This window comes from Mandrillus leucophaeus, unplaced genomic scaffold (genome assembly GCF_000951045.1).
Source record: "Mandrillus leucophaeus isolate KB7577 unplaced genomic scaffold, Mleu.le_1.0 Scaffold1183, whole genome shotgun sequence".
Taxonomy (NCBI): Eukaryota; Metazoa; Chordata; class Mammalia; order Primates; family Cercopithecidae; genus Mandrillus; species Mandrillus leucophaeus.
Window position 1 is genome coordinate 317,821 of NW_012100132.1, and position 16,599 is coordinate 334,419.

General features: G+C 52.3%; 1 protein-coding gene across 2 annotated transcripts; it reads left to right on the forward strand.

Annotated features, from left to right (window-relative positions):
• Positions 1–570: 570 nt before the first annotated feature.
• On the forward strand, positions 571–6,271 carry SURF6 (surfeit 6). Of its 2 annotated transcripts, none has more exons than XM_011965565.1 (5): positions 571–929; positions 2,699–2,908; positions 3,487–3,575; positions 4,537–4,749; positions 4,949–6,271. In XM_011965565.1, the coding sequence occupies exons 1-5, from the start codon at positions 836–838 to the stop codon at positions 5,426–5,428; spliced, it is 1,086 nt and encodes a 361-aa protein (XP_011820955.1). In that variant the 5' UTR covers positions 571–835; the 3' UTR covers positions 5,429–6,271. The 2 variants fall into 2 exon arrangements, with proteins under 2 accessions (XP_011820955.1, XP_011820963.1); XM_011965573.1 differs by having other exon boundaries at positions 3,487–3,579; positions 4,542–4,749; positions 4,949–5,277.
• Positions 6,272–16,599: the final 10,328 nt, after the last annotated feature.

Sequence of the window (16,599 nt, forward strand, 5' to 3'; positions counted from 1 at the left end):
CTGGGCGTGGTGGTACCCGCCCGTAATCCCAGCTACTCGGGAGGCTGAGGCCAGAGAATTGCTTGAACCCGGGAGGCGGAGGTTGCAGTGAGCCTAGATCTCGCCACTTCACTCCAGCCTGGGCGATAGAGCGAGACTCCTTTCCCGGGGCGGAGGAAAGATCGTAGTGTGTAAGTCTATTTTTCAGAGCAAAAGTCACTGCGCAGGGGCTCTTCCTTGAACACGCCGGCTCCCTCCCGCCCAACACTTCTCCCTTTTCCCCTGGGGCTTTCTTTGGCGCTGCCCTCACCTGACAGTCACACGCTTGCCAGGTTTATCAGCCACCTCTACGGCAGACACTCGCCAAGAGCACATCTGTGTGTGTGACACACTGCTTGTGTCCCCTAGGACTGAACCTAGGGCCTGCCACGTGCCAGGCGCTCAGTCTGCGTCCGCCTGACACCGGAGGCCCCCCACTCCAAAGGACCGAATGAAGGTACTACTGGTCATTCACTCATTTCGCCCCTACTCATGAGGGCCTGCTGTGCCGGGTGTAGGGGTGAGGGGAGCGCAGGGACACGTGCGGGACCCGGGTGATGGAGGCGCTGAGGCCCGGCCTCGGGGTCCCCGGCTGCACCCACTCCCGGCGGAGATTGGCTGCCCTCGGCCCACAATACTGTGCTCTCCGCCCCGCGCGCTGCTTCCGGCGGAGTCAGGCCTGACTAATCGAGCGCTCGGGCTGGCGGCTAGGCGCTCGTCTGGCGGCGCCTGCCCGTGTGGTGGTTTCCGGCGGACGTGGTGAGAGTCGCACGCGCAGCGGGGAAGGCGTGAGTTGTGAACGGCTCGGGTCTCCGCCATGGCCTCTCTACTCGCCAAGGACGCCTACCTGCAGAGCCTGGCCAAGAAGATCTGCTCCCATTCGGGCCCGGAGCAGCAGGCGCGCATGCGGGGTAACGCACATGGCCGGGCTGGGACTGAGGGGCCTGCGAAACGGGAACGCGGCGGGAGCCAGTGTAGACGAGTCTGTAAAGTACTGGAAAAAAAAAAATCTAAGTGACTTGTGAAATTACCGCCGTTTCCCTTGCTTTTTTTTTTTTTTTTTTTTTCTTTGGAGACAGAGTCTCGCTGTGTCCCCCAGGCTGGAGTGCAGTGATGCGATCTCGCCTCACTGCAAGCTCCGCCTCCCGGATTCAAGAGATTCTCCTGTCTCAGCCTCCAGAGTAGCCGGGATTACAGGCGCGCGTCACCACGCCCAGCTAATTTTTGTATTTTTAGTAGAGAGGGGGTTTAGTAGAGACAGGAGTAACGGTCAGTCAGTGGGAAAAGACCCTTTCAGTCCCTTCATTACGGACATGGTGCGGTGTGGGGAGGAGGAGGATGGCAGAGGGCTCCTGCCCTTAGGGTTCTCATGGCCTGGTGACCAGGCTGCACAAGGGAAGTAGACAATCGGGCGGGAAAGCCGACAGCGGGGACTTGTCAGTGCTGTCTGGGCCCAGGAGGAGAGGAGAGCAGCAGCGTCTCTGGACCCACTAGAGGTTAAACAGGGTTTCCTTTTTATTCAAGGACGGTATATCGGTGATAGCAAATCCAAAATCTTGTGAATTTTCTCATTACTCAGTATGTCTTCCGTCTGTCTTTCTCATCCTTTTTCAGGTTTTTTTTTTTGTCCATTTATTAAAACGATTCAGCTCCTACTTTACATACTGATTTCTCCCATTTAAAAAGTAAACATTGTCCTGGCATGGGGCCTCACGCCTGTAATCCCAGAACTTTGGGAGGCCAAGGCAGGTGGATCACAAGGTCAGGAGATCAAGACCATCCTGGCCAACATGGTGAAACCCCGTCTCTACTAAAAATACAAAAATTAGCCGGGCACAGTGCTGGGCGCCTGTAATCCCAGCTCCTCGGGAGGCTGAGGCAAGAGAATCGCTTGAACCCGGGAGGTGGAGTTTGCAGTGAGGAGAGATCGTGCCATTGCACTCCAGCCTGGGCAACAGAGCGAGACTCTGTCTCAAAAAAAAAAAAAAAAAAAAGTGAACATTACCCCCAGCAGCTAAAATGAAAGCCCTTGTCATTGTGTTTGATGGCAACATGGTAGCTTATTGTGAAGCAGGGTCAGAAATTGTTAGTAGAGGTGGATATTCAGGTTTTTCTAATTTTTCACTCAAATAATATGATGAACGTCCTTGAAGCCTGGTCTTTGCGCATGATGGATTCTCACAAGCAGAACTACTTGGTCAAGGTTATGGTTGTGAGCTCTAGGATCAGTGTGTCTCTGCCTCCCAATCCTGATTCTCTTTCTGCATCCTCCTAGGATCAAAGCCTTGGTGAGCCTTTCCTGCCTATTGAGTGGGCCATGAGATTGGCACGGCAACTCTTTCTTTTTTTTTTTTTTTTTTTTTTTTGAGACGGAGTCCTTTTCTGTTGCACAGGCTGGAGTGCAGTGGAGTGATCTCAGTTCACTGCAACCTCCACATCCCAGGTTCAAGCTATTCTGCTGCCTTAGCCTCCTGAGAGGCTGAGATTATGAGCGCCTGCCACTACGCCTGGCTAATTTTTTGTATTTTTAGTAGAGACGGGGTTTCACCATGTTAGCCAGGCTCCTCTCGAACTCCTGACCTTGTGATTCGCCTGCCTCAGCCTCCCAAAGTGCTGGGATTACAGGTGTGAGCCACCGCGCCCAGCTGGGGTGGCAACTCTTTCTTATTTTGCATTTCAGCTGGCAAAACTCGAGGCTCGGAAGCTGCAGGGCCCCCAAAAAAGAAAAGGAAGAAAACACAAAAGAAATTCCGGGAGCGGGAAGAGAAGGCTGCCGAGCACAAGGCCAAGTCCTTGGGAGAGAAGTCTCCAGCAGCCTCTGGGGCCAGGAGGCCTGAGGCAGCCAAAGAGGAAGCAGCTGGGGCTTCCAGTTCAGCAGGGAACCCTGCAGGTGAGAGGCGTCAGGACATGTTGGTTCTGTGCAGGGCGGGGCTGGGGCCGGGCTTGGGCTTGGTCCCCTCTGCTTTTAAAAAAAAAGCATTGTCAGGCACACAGGGATAGCACAAGACTTCCCCAAGAGCAAAGATCCCGGGAGCGCTAGGGTGGATGGGACTGAAGGAACTGCATGGCGTTCCAGGCCACGTGGCTAGCAGGATGTCGGGGGCAAGGCCATGTCTCTCTGAGGACCTGGAGCAGCTTGACTTTAGCTTCACTGTCCTCAGGTCTCTGCAGGGGCGTCGTGAGAGCCCACTTGTTCTGGGGCGCAGGCTACAGAATGTGGAGGAGGTGGTTTGGCTGGCGCCGTAGGACGTGTTTTCTCATACGACAGTGACCTACCTTGCAAGGCACTCAGTTACCTGTCCTGGAGGATGTTGTAGGAACCAGTCTAGGTTGAAGCGGTGGAGTAGAATTTACTGAAATTGCACTGTGGATCCATGAGTGGCCACAGTGGGACAGGGATTCGTGGCCCTAGGGAGGGAGGGGGAGAGGGAGAGAGGGCCCCCTGCAGTCCTGTCTTCTTCCCTGCAGATGGCCTGGCCACTGAGCCTGAGTCTGTCTTTGCACTGGATGTTTTGCGACAGCGACTGCATGAGAAGATCCAGGAGGCCCGGGGCCAGGTAGGCAGGCAGGTTTGCTGGAGTGCTGTCACTGCTCTACCTGTGTTCTCCCTGGGGTCGGCTCTCAGCGAGGGGCTGTAGCCCCTGTTCTCCCCTCTGCAGTGAGTCTGTCAGTGCCCCAGCAGCTGTGCCCTGGGAGAGCAGTTATTTTCTTGGAGAACCTCAGTCCCCAAAGTTATCGGCCTCCTTCCTTCTGGGAAGCTGCCTTTGCTGAACTGACACTGGGATAGGCACCTCCTGTGTCTGTTTCTCCGAATGTCGTGATAGTCCTGTGAGTTGAGCAGGGACCTGAGCTGAGTGGCTAGGCACAAGAAGCGCCAGTGCAGCTCTTTGTGCTGAATGGTGCTGTCTCCTCTGTGTTGGCCCCTACCCACCCTTTCCCTGGGGCCCTTCCTTAAGGCCTCATGCTGTGTGGGGGACAGTCCCCAGCTACTCTCCTCCGCCATCCCAAGGTACAGTGTATGGTTCCTAAGACGCGATCAAGGCTCCGGGCCCTTGTTCCTGAAGCACAGGCCTCATTTGGGCTGGTGTAGGGCTCTTGTTGTCCCGGGGATGGGAAAGGCCACTGGGGAGAGCTTGGTTTGGGTACCCTGTGAACAGAATAGGCAGCGGTCAGGACAGGTGTTCAGACCCCAACTCCAAGTTCTAGGCAGTGGTGTTGACCCTCCTCATCTATGAAACAATGTATGACATGTGGAACCATGTTTGTAACGTATCCTGGCACGGGGTAAGCGCCTGGGAATTGGAAGCCGTGATTCTTATTTGGGGGTCCCTTCTCCCTTTTGGGGTCGTTGGATTTTCGAGGAACATTCTCTGTTGTGGAACATTGAACTCCGTGGGCCCCTTGTTCTGCGTGAGGATTTCCTCACCTGCCTTCCAGCCCTGATTCTTCTCAACCATGGGCCAGGCTAGGGGACCCTGGTGTCAAGAGAACTTTAATGAGTGGGCGCCTGTCCCCCAGGGCAGTGCAAAGGAGCTGTCCCCCGCCGCCCTGGAGAAAAAGCGGAGGAGAAAGCAGGAACGGGACCGGAAGAAGAGGAAGCGAAAGGAGCTGCGGGCGAAAGAGAAGGCCAGGAAGGCTGAGGAGGCCGTGGAGGCCCAGGAGGCGGTGGCGCCAGCCCCAGAGGGTGCTTACACGGAGCCGTGGGAGCCGCCAGGGCTGATCTTCAATAAGGTGAGTGGGAGCTGAGTCCTCAGGCGGGCTGGGTCGGCTTCAGGCCTCAGCGTTGCCCCTTGTTAGCTTCATGACCTCCCTCCGGGCCCCATCGCGTCTGTAAGGTGGTGACGGGGACAGCGCAGTTCCCTTAGGGTGCCGGCCAAGACTGGGGCCTAGTGTGGGGCTGGCATGAGCTCATGTCATGCCTTTTTCCCAGGTGGAGGTGAGCGAAGATGAGCCGGCCAGCAAGGCTCAGCGCAGAAAGGAGAAGAGGCAGAGGGTGAAGGGGAACCTCACGCCGCTGACCGGGAGGAACTACCGGCAGCTGCTGGAGCGCCTGCAGGCACGGCAGAGCCGGCTGGACGAGCTGCGCGACCGGGATGAGGGGAAGGCGCAGGAGCTGGAGGCCAAGATGAAGTGGACCAACCTCCTGTACAAGGCGGAGGGCGTGAAGATCCGCGATGATGAACGCCTGCTGCAGGAGGCCCTGAAGCGTAAGGAGAAGCGGAGGGCGCAGCGGCAGCGCCAGTGGGAGAAACGCACGGCCGGCGTGGTGGAGAAGATGCAGCAGCGCCAGGACCGGCGTCGGCAGAACCTGCGCAGGAAGAAGGCGGCCCGCGCCGAGCGCCGCCTGCTCAGGGCCCGCAAGAAGGGCCGCATCCTGCCGCAGGACCTGGAGCGCGCAGGCCTGGTCTGAGTCTTTCCCACCTGGGGCTGCCGTCTCTGTCCTGGGAGGCTCCAGGGGACCCTCTGAGTCCTTGATGCTGGCTCTGTCCCAGGATCTCCACAGACCGCGGCCTCTGCGTGTGAGGGGGACACTGTCATGCTCTGCTGAGTTGTGAGGGCTCAGATCACGTGTGTGAAAGAGAATGTTTCTGCGTCATCCTTAAAAACGGTCCGGGGCCTTCAGACCCGGGGAAAGGGCGAGCCACACTGCGGCCCAGTCTTCTTTCCTGGGCCTGAAAGCTTCCCCGAGGTTTGCAGGGTCAGGGAGGAGGAACGGTGGGGGTGGGCAGTCACTGCCCCTTCCCCCGGCCTGTGTTCGCAGGAGCCACAGGACAGAAGAGGGTGGCCTCTGCTGCCGAGCCACATTAGTCTGCAGCTGATTGGAACAGAGGACAACCCTGAGGTGTGGCGTGTGGGCACCTGGCGCTCGGGAGTGGTGGGAGCACGTCCAGGCATGGTGCGTCCTGGGGCAGAACGCTACGTCTCCTCCCCCTTCTCTTGGCTTCTGCCTGTTGAGGTCTCATTCCTTTCTGTTCCTCAGTGCCTCGGGGCGGCATTTCACCTCCGAATTCAGAGGGAGGGAGGGAGCAGTACCTTCCCAGAGTCCACAGGTGTGAGTTGGGTCAAGTGCATTGGCCCAAGGGAAAGAGAAAGTAAAAGCTGGAGAGAGTGAAGTGAATGGAGGATACAAAATGGAACGGAAGAATTAAATCCAAAGCTCCAGGCAATCAAAATGAATACAGGTTGAATAAACTCAGGTGAATTTTAGTGACACGTGGATGATAACGCTGTAAATAAAATTCTTTTGATGAAACTCTCCAGTTAACGAGACGAAGATTGTAACCGAAAGGGAGCTGGTGTGACTGTTAATAGTGTCTACTGATGAAAAAGCCCCGTGAAAGATCAGATGTGAGATGGGTATGAGCTTGAGCTAGGAGACAGACACAACAGTATCTGGAAAGAATACAGTCTTTCGGCCGGGCGCGGTGGCTCAAGCCTGTAATCCCAGCACTTTGGGAGGCCGAGACGGGTGGATCACGAGGTCGGGAGATCGAGACCATCCTGGCTAACACAGTGAAACCCCGTCTCTACTAAAAAGTACAAAAAACTAGCCGGGCGAGGTGGCGGGCGCCTGAAGTCCCAGCTACTCGGGAGGCTGAGGCAGGAGAATGGCGTAAACCCGGGAGGCGGAGCTTGCAGTGAGCTGAGATCCCGCCACTGCACTCCAGCCTGGGCTACAGAGCGAGACTGTCTCAAAAAAAAAAAAAAAAAAAAGAATACAGTCTTTCCAAGCGTATATGGAACATGGATGGGAATTGACCACCTACTTTGTCTAGAAAAGAAGTCGTAAGATATTTCAAGGAATCAGTGTCGTTACCTGACCACATCCCAATGTCGTTAAAAAAATTTTGAGCTAATTCTTTTTTTTTTTTTTTTTTTAGACAGAGTCTCGCTCTGTCGCCCAGGCTGGAGTGCAGTGGCACGATCTCGGCTCACTGCAACTTCTGTCTACCGGGTTTAAGCGTTTCTCCTGCCTCAGCCTCCCAAGTGGCTGGGACTATAGGCGCCCGCTACCACGCCCTGCTAATTTTTTGTATTTTTAGTAGAGACGGGGTTTCACTGTGCTAGCCAGGATGGTCTCGATATCCTGACCTCAGGTGATCCGCCCGCCTCGGCCTCCCAAAGTGCTGGGATTACAGGCGTGAGCCACTGTGTCCAGCCTAAACTAATTCTTAAAATTTCATATTTGGAACTTTTAAAACGTAGTTACAAATTACCTATGAGTTAATTCCTAATGGATATTAGAAATATTTGGGACTAAAAGATAATGAAAATGCTGTGTATTGAAGTTTGTGGGGCAGGGCCTGGCACAGCGGCTCATGCCGTTAATCCCAGCACTTCTGGAGGTGGAGGTGGAGGTGGAGGCGGGTGGATCACTTTAGGTCAGGAGTTCGAGACCAGCCTGACCAACATGATAGAACCCCATCTCTACTAAAAATAACAAAAATTAACGGGGATGGTGAGACATGCCTGTAGTTTCAGCTGCTTGCGAGGCTGAGGCCGGAGAATCGCTTCAACCTGGGAGGTGGAGGCTGCAGTGAGCCAAGATCGAGCCACTGCACGCCAGCCTGGGTGACAGAGCGAGACTGTCTCAGAAAAGATTTGTGGAACAGGGTTAAAGCAGCATAAAAAACATTTCATAGCCCCTAAATGTATGTGCATCTACAGATAGATAAATAGTGCCATTCATACACGTATATGCTGTATGTCTGTGTTTTTAAGGGCCAAAGATAAATAAGCATGCAGCTTAAATTGGAACAACCCAAAGTAAATGGAGGAAAGGTCTCCAAAACTGACCAATAGAAAGCCTGAGTTGTAATCACTGATGAAATTGAATCAGTAGTTAAGAATGTTCCCCTAGACAGTTACAGAGAAGTTCCATGAAATAGAGAACAGGTAATTCCAGACTTAGACAAATTCTAACAGAGAATCAAATGAGGGAACACTTCATGAATTTAACTTTGTTACCAAAACTAAACAAGAAAACCAGGTAAGAGGAAGGGAAGTTACCAAATACCAACGTCAAAATTTTAATAATAATAAACCAAGTTTAGCAAAGTGCCACGCCGGATTTAATTCAAAATTGCAAAGCGGTTTCAACGCCAGAGAATCACATGTGATTCACATCAACAGATTAAAGGAGCAAAACCCATGTGACCTTCGCAATGGTTGCGGAGCAGGCACCCAGTAAAGGACCCAACCGCCATTTATAACAAGAGTTCTTAGCAAACTAAGAGTTCAGGGGATTTCCTTACTCTGACAAGGGGATTTGGAGCCAGGCATGGGACTCATCTTGAAACCACATTCTGGGTCAGGCAAATGTAGATGTATGCGAGGGAAAGACGTCACCATGGGTTCCTGACAGGTGAGGTCATCTTCATAGTGAACTAAGGGGCCAGTGAGGGTCTGGAAAAGGCCACTACCATCACCTGGCCATGGAGACCAAAGGGGCAAGGGGGTCTCATCCTGAGTGGTGACAGGACAGCTGGGTGGGTCAGTGAGGGCTGCAGATGGAGCTGAGAGTACAGCAATATTTTACTGCCACTGGATATCTGTACAAGGAACCTATGCCAGCCAGGGAGGTTGAGAGCGAGGCTCGGTGGGGACTAGCATACTGACTGAGTGGATGCAGTCATTCGGGAATGCATGTCATGCATGGCATGGGCCATCGCCGTACTGGATGAAAGGTTCGGGAGTGAATGAGACCCAGCCCTAGCTCTCAATTGTCTCATTGATAGTGGTCCTGCAGAGTGGGCAGGGGAAGGATCGGGGTGTAGGGCCCTGAGGTCACATGGAAAGTTGTGAACGTAGCCGGTACCAAAATGGAGTCACTTATGTCAAACTCTAAAACAATCGGAGGTGATGCAGCAGCCCTCATGCACACATTCCTGTAATAGGACTTACCACAAGACATTGCTACAAACAGACCAATAACAGGACTCACTGCAAGACCATCCTCAACAGTTGCAGTATTCCAGATAAGCTGCTATTCCCAAATCCATTTATTTTAGAGAGTCTATCTCTGGATGTCTTCATTGGTTGACAGTGTCATGTAGGATTCAGTACAATGAACAAAGATTGGGGAAAGGCAGCCCCCAGGCAGAAGACCAGAGGCAAAGGGGACAGTCAGGCATTTGTAAGGTCTAAAAAGTTGAGTCTGCTTTCATGATACCTGACAAAGTTTCATATGTTGTGTTTTCATTCAGTTCAAAATACTTGCTAATTCCCCCTTGATTTATTCTTTGACTTACGAGTTATTTAGAGGTGTGTTATTTAGTTTCCAAATATTGAGGAATTTGCCAGAGATCTTTCTGTTAGTAATTTCTAGTTGAATTTCCCTGTAGCCAGAGAACATACTTTGTATAACTTGAGTTCTTGGCTGGGGCATGGTGGCTCACACCTGTAATCCCGATACTGGGAGGCTGAGGGAGGAGGATCACTTGAGCCTGGGAGATTGAGACCAGCCTGGGCAATGTAGTGAGACCCTGTCTCTACAAAAAATTTTAAAAATTACCCTGGGGTGGTTGCCCACGCCTATGCCTATAGTCCCAGCTACTCAGAAAGCTGAGGTGGAAGGATCACTTGAGCCCAGGAGGTTGAAGATGCAGTGAGCCATGTTCCTGCCACTGCACTCCAGCCTGGGCAACAGAGTGAGACCCTGTATCATAAAAACAAAACAAAAAACCACTTGAATCCTTTTGAAGTTAACAGGGTTTGTTTCATAACCCAGACTGCGGTCTCTCTTGGTAAATGTGTGTGTGCTTGAGAAGAGTGTTTTCTGCTCTCGTTGAGTCAAATGTTTTAATGTCAGGTCCAGTGGAGTTCAAGTTCTATATCCTTGCCAATTTTCTTTCTTTCTTTCTTTTTTCATTTTGAGACGGAGTTTTGCTCTTGTTGCCCAGGCTGGAGTGCAATGGCGCGATCTTGGCTCACTGCAACCTCCGTCTCCCAGGTTCAAGCCATTCTCCTGTCTCAGCCTCCTGAGTAGCTGAGATTACAGGCCTGCGCCACCATGCCCGGCTAATTTTGTATTTTTAGTAGAGACGGAGTTTCTCCATGTTGGGCAGGCTGGTCTCGAACTCCCGAACTCAGGTGATCTGCTCGCCTCAGCCTTCCAAAGTGCTGTGATTACAGGTGTGAGCCACTGTGCCTGGTGCCAGTTTTCTACCTACTCATTCTGTCAATTATTGCGCTTCATCAGAAGTTAAAAATTAGGAACACAAAAAGATGAAAAGGCTCACAATGGGAGATGATATTTGTAAAACATACAGTATAATAAAGGACTCATGGCTGGGCGCGGTGGCTCACGCCTGTAATCCCAGCACTTTGGGAGGCCGAAACGGGTGGATCATGAGGTCAGGAGTTCAAGACCAGCCTGGCCAACATGGTGAAAGCCCGTCTCTACTAAAAATATAAAAATCAGCCAGGCGTGGTGGCACATGCCTGTAATCCCATCTACTTGGGAGGCTGAGAGAGGAGCATCATTTGAGCCTGGGAAATGGAGATTGCAGTGAGCCGAGCTGTCGCCACTGCACTCCAGCCTAGATGACAGAGCAAGACTCCATCTCAAAAAATAATAAGTAAATAAATAAAATGGCATAACTATTTTGAAGGTTCATTTGTTTTTGCATAAAGATGTCTAGTGTTCCGGCACCAGTTGCTGAAAAGACTGTCTTCACAGAATTGCCCTTGCACCTCCATCTGAAATTAATTGGCCATAAATCTGTGTAGGTCTGTTTCTAAACTGTGTGTTCCGTTCCCCCGAACGTTTTGCCAGTGCCACACCATCTTGATCACTGCAGCGCTATAGTAAGTGTTGACGTCAGGTAGCATAAGTCTTCTAACTTTGTTCTTTTTGAAATTGTTTTACTTCACATTTACCACATATAGTCACTACTTGATCAGCATTCTTTGCTTTTAAAAAATATAGCTCTTCTGGTTTTTAGGACGGCTTGATTTTTTTTGGTCTAGTCGTTACTTACTGTTCATATCCTTAAATAATACCTTTAGTCCCCTCAGTTTTTAAATGAGATCTAATAGTTCCCTACTATGAAATAATTTGTAAACATTTCCCCTCTCTTCAAGTGATTCGACTGCCTCGGCCTCCCGAGTAGCTGGGATTACAGGCACCTGCTGCCACGCCCGGCTAATTTTGTATTTTTAATAGAGATGGGGTTTCTCCATGTTGGTTAGGCTGGTCTTGAACTCCCGACCTCAGGTGATCCACCCGCTTTGGCCTCCTAGAGTGTGGGATTACAGGTGTGAGCCACAATGCCTGGCCTTGTCTCATACTGCTATAGCTGCCACTGTAAAATGTTTTTTTTACACGTTCTGTTACCTTTATGTATCAGTTTGCTAGGGCTGCAGTAACAAAGCACTGCAGGGCAGCTTAGGTGAGAGGAATTCATTGTTCACAGCTCTGGAGGGCAGGGGTCCAGTCCAGGCATCAGCAGGGTTGGTTTCTTCTGAGGTCCCTGAGTGAAAGCAACTGTTACCGGGTGCTGTCCTTGGCCTGCAAACAGCACCTTCTCATCTTCCCTCTGTGCCTGTCTGTCTGTGGGTCCTGATTGCCTCTTCTTATAAGGACACCAGTCACATTGGATTAGAGCCCACCACAGTGACCTCATCTTTACTAATAACATTTGCGATGACCCTATTTCCAAATAAGGTCACATTCTGAGGTGCTTGGGGTTAAGACATCAGTGTGTGGATTTGGCAGGGGACACACTGTACTTACCCATCACAACTTGCTGCTGTTGTTGTTTTGGTCCCTGTCCTCTAGTTGAATATGTGAATGCTCACTCCCCGTTCCTCTTACTATCTGTGATCATCTCTTGGTTAACTAAAATTCATCCTCTAGTACAGCGGTACTTTTGACCAACCTTTTTTGCCCCAGTGACTGGTTTCTTGGAAGACAATTTTTCCATGGACAGTAGGGGCGGTGGGAGGGATGGTTTGGGGATGCAACTGTGCCACCTCAGATCATCAGGCATTAGATTTTCATTAGGACTATGCAACCTAGATCCCTCGCATGCATGGTTCACAGTAGGGTTTGCGCTCCTATGAGAATCTAATGCTGCTGCTGATCTGAAAGGAGGTGGAGCTCAGGTGGTAATGCTCTGCTTTGATTCCTTTGTTTTAGCAAAGTTATCTGGACTTCTACCTTGGAGTCTGTCCTGTCTCAGCTCTGCCCTGCCAGCCAGGGACCTGCCACTGCCTCCCCCGCCACTGCCTCCCCTGCTGCTGCCTCTCCTGCCTGCTTGCTCTGCTGCTGTTTGGCCTCTTCATGTCCCTGTTTCTTCCTTGCTGCACTTTCTGCAGCATCTCTAGACTTATGTCCGTGGCCTTTGCTTCCAGTCCTTCCTGAGTTCCACAAGCACCTGTCCACCTGTCCTCTCTGGGGCTGCAGAGTCCCCCATGGCCATTGCCACTGCAGCTGCTCCACTGGCCGCTCCCCCAGCCGCTCCCCCAGCCACATCCTGGGGCTGCCTGCTGGCTCACCACTTTCACTCTGCTTTGTGGCAGTGGTTTTCTCTGCGTTTTCTTCGTCCGCAGGGAAGTCTTGCTGTTCCTTTTTTGTTTGTTTGCTTTTGAGACAAGGTCTTGCTTTGTTGCCCGGGCTGGAGTGCAGTGACATGATCACAACTCTCTGCAGCCTTGACCTCCTGGGCTCAAGCGATCCTCCCGCCTCAGCCTCCCAAAGTGCTGGGATTCAGGAGTGAGCACTGCGCTGGCCACCCGCTCCTTTCAAGTTTCTTTTTTCTCTTCTGGTGTCTTTGGGTGGATATTGTTACTCGTATTTGGATGAATTGGGTTTCCTGGATTGGGAGGGTGGGGCAGGCAGAGCCCAGAGTACAACTGTTCTGGTTTTGAGCCCACCCCTCTCCTGATGTGCAGTAGCCTCTAGTACAGGCTGCCTCTGTGGCAGGGCAGGCTGAGTCCCGGAGCCCAGTAGGGTCAGGAGCACCTGCACCGTCATCCACATGGTCCCCCCTCGTCTGGAAGTGGAGTGTCCACCCAGCACCCATGCCCCACTTCCATGTGCGTTTCCACAGCTCCGCTCCCTGCTGGTGCTCAGCCCCTTCCCAGCAGTCCAACTTGGGGTGGGGCCTTCTCCCTTTGGGGTGCGACCCTGAGGGTTTCCTGTTCCCACCTCCTGCTGGCTCTCCTCCACACTCCCGCTGCCTCCCTGACACCTGTTCACCCTCGGAACTCCATGCATGGTCTGCTTGTCTTTAAAATACAGTAATTATTTTTCAGACACAGGGTCTCCCTACATTGCCAGGGTGGAGTGCAGTGGCTATTCACAGTTGCAATTATACTGCACCACGGCCACGAACTCCTGGCCTCAAGCGATCCTCCCACCTCAGCCTCCCAAGTAGCTGAGACTACAAGTGCATGCTATTAAGCCTGGCTTAAAAAACAATGTATTTATTGAAAATGTGAGGTTCAGTAAGGCCACCAGATCAGGAGATAATTGCCATTGAAAAGATAGTTTGCTACAGTTTCCAGGAGAAGGGGTACCCCATGCCACACAGGGCCACACGGGGAAGTGCTGGAGTCTGTCAGGAGGCAGGAGAGGGCAGAACTGTGGGTGAGAGCCTGTAGTGTGGTTTCCGTGGGAAGGAGTGGGCAAGGCAGTAGGGAGGCTTAGGCTTGGCTCATTTGAATGATTTCAGCGCGCTCTGGGGTGGAACACCTGCCTGCTCAGTGAGCTCCACAAGGAATGCCCCGCATCGCTGCAGTAACTCCCGTAGACACCGTGTGAGGGCTGCGTGCAGGCTGCTGTGGCCCTTCTGCAGCTCAGTGTGGATGGCTTCTCCAGGGTCAGCCAGAAGCAGTGGGGTCAGAGCGAAAACCAGGGCTTCCTGGCTGTGAGGTATGTGCCTCCAGCTCACTGAGCTGCCCTGCTTACCCCACAGGAAGTGGGAAGAGGTCAGGGAGGGCTTACTGTGGAAGGTGACCATCGACCTTGACCCCGAATGATGGGAAAATTAGGATGGCAGAAAAGGGCATTCAAGAAAGGAAGAATTGGTCGGGCACGGTGGCTCATGCCTATAATCCCAGAACTTTGGGAGGCTGAGGCAGGCAGATCACCTGAGGACAGCAGTTCGAGACCAGCCTGGCCAACATGATGAAACCCTGTCTCTACCAAAAATATTTTAAAAAATAGCTGGGTGTGGTGGCAAGCGCATTTAATCCCAGCTTCTCAGGAGGCTGAGGCAGGAGAATCGCTTGAACCAGGGAGGCGGAGGTTGCAGTCAGCTGAGATCCCGCCATTGCACTCCAGCCTGGGCAACAAGAGTGAACCTCCGTCTCAAAAAAAAAAAAAAGATACAAAAATTAGCCGGGCATGGTGGTATGTGCCTGTAGTCCCAGCTACTTAGGAGACTGAGGCAGGAGAATCGTTTGAACCAGGAGGGGGAGATTGCAGTGAGCCAAGATCACACCACTGCACTCTAGCCTGGGTGATAGAGTGAGACTCCATCTAAAAAAAAAAAAAAGTAAGAATGTTATATACGATTGTTATATGATATATAATATATACATATTATATATACTATATATATAGCTAGAGAGATGATATATAGATATAGATCTATAAAGAGATGGGCTCTTGCTGTGTTGGCTAGGTTGGTCTTAAACTCCTGGCCTCAAGCAATTCTGCCGTCTCAGCCTCCCGAAGTGCTGGGATTACAGGTGTGAGCCACTGCTCCTGGCCAAGAGAGGAAGAATTTTTTGTTTTCTCTAACAAAGAAGGGAAGATCCTGACACATGGGGAGTTTCCCCAGGGACAGAGTTCCTGTGAGGACAACCGGTCCGTGCAGAGCCTTGACTCTCAGGCCAAGGACTGACATGTCCCTAGAGCAGAAGAACTGTGTCTGAGTCCCTGATGAGGGTCGTGAAGCACAGGGCAGAGGACAGAAGACTCAAGCCCAGCAATACAGGCTGGGGCAAAAACACAAATGGGGTGGTCAACTGCGGCACAGAGATCAGCGGGAACTGTGGCTGTGCTGGCAGGATCCACTAACTACATAAAGTCATCAGTAAACATAGACAGTACGTTTTTTTATTTTTATTTTTTTGAGAGGGACTCTTGCTCTGTCACCCAGCCTGGAGTGCAGTGGTGTGATCTTGTCTCACTGCAACCCCTCCGCCTCCCGGCTTCAAGCGATTCTGCTGCCTTAGCCTCCTGAGTGGCTGAGATTACAGGTGCACACCACCACACCCAGCTAATTTTTATGTTTTTAGCGGAGACGGGGTTTCACCATGTTGGCCAGGCTGGTCTCAAACTCCTGACCTCAGGTGATCTGATCACCTCAGCCTCCCAAAGTGCTGGGATTATAGGCGTGAGCCACTGCACCTGTCCCATGGACAGGACATCTGTGGGCTGGTGGGAAAGGGCTTGTCTTGGGTCTGTGCAGCTCCTCAGTTTCTCAGTCCAGGTATCATCGTGATCCTTGGAAAAGAGAAGATTGCAGGAAAGAGTAGATAGATGGCCTGGTTCCCCAGTATCAGGAAGGCTGAAGTGGCAAAGGGAGCAGAGACCTTCAGCGGTTCACGGGCAGAGCCAGGTCATGGCGGAAGGACCTTCTAAGCCAGAGGCCGTGAGTCCACCTACAGGGCAGTGACTCACGCACTCGACTCAGACTTTTGGGTCCTGTCTCTGCTGCAGTGTCCATACCTGTGAAAGGGTACACTCGGGGACCTGCTGCGAAGGGCTGTGCAGTCTCATGAGATGACACCAGCAGTGTGCTGAGACTCACGCCTGGGACGTGGCAAGATCTTGGTCACGCTTAGCTCCTGTTTCACGAAGAAAGCTCTGCGGCCTGGGCCTGCCATACCCTGTGGGGGACTGCTCTCGGCTGATGCTCCAGTGAAAGGGGAGCACCTGGGGCCGGGGCAGATGCAGCGAGGTTCCCAGCGACCAGCAGCCGGAATGACCCCTCTGAGCACTTCCGCATTCAACAAACCTGGACCAGGCTCAGCGCAGGCCAGGCAGGGCGCTTCGGGCACATCTGTGGAAGGAGTGAAGGAAGCTCCCTGAACACCCAGGCCTGAAAAAGGAGCAACAAGAAAGGAGGGAAGGAGTGGAGAGGGGGCAGTGAAGAAACTTCCTGAGTGTCTCCCCGCGGCAGGGCCTCCCATCCATCGTCTCTGACCCTCACAGAGTTCTGCAAGGAAACCACCTCACCAAGCACACACTCCACGGTTGGGACTTCTGCCTGCATTATTCAGCAATGAGGCGCACCCAGAATGGTGCCTGGCACCTAGTGGGCGTTGAGCAATTGTCCCTTTTTTTTTTTTAGACGGAGTCTCACTCTGTCGCCCAGGCTGGAGTGCAGTGGTGCAATCTTGGCTCACTGCAAGCTCCGCCTCCCGGGTTTACGCCATTCTCCTGCCTTGGCCTCCCGTATAGCTGGGACTACAGGCGCCCGCCACCATGCCCGGCTAATTTTTTTTTGTATTTTTAGTAGAGACAGGGTTTCACTGTGTTAGCCAGTATGGTCTCGATCTCCTGACCTCGTGATCTGCCCGCCTTGGTCTCCCAAAGTGCTGGGATTACAGGCGTGAGCCACT

Coding starts and splice junctions, on each gene's coding strand:
- SURF6 (XM_011965565.1), top strand. CDS start 836: ATGGCCTCTCTACTCGCCAAGGACGCCTACCTGCAGAGCCTGGCCAAG. Junction 930..2,698: donor GCAGCAGGCGCGCATGCGGG/GTAACGCACATG, acceptor TTTGCATTTCAG/CTGGCAAAACTCGAGGCTCG. Junction 2,909..3,486: donor TTCAGCAGGGAACCCTGCAG/GTGAGAGGCGTC, acceptor TCTTCCCTGCAG/ATGGCCTGGCCACTGAGCCT.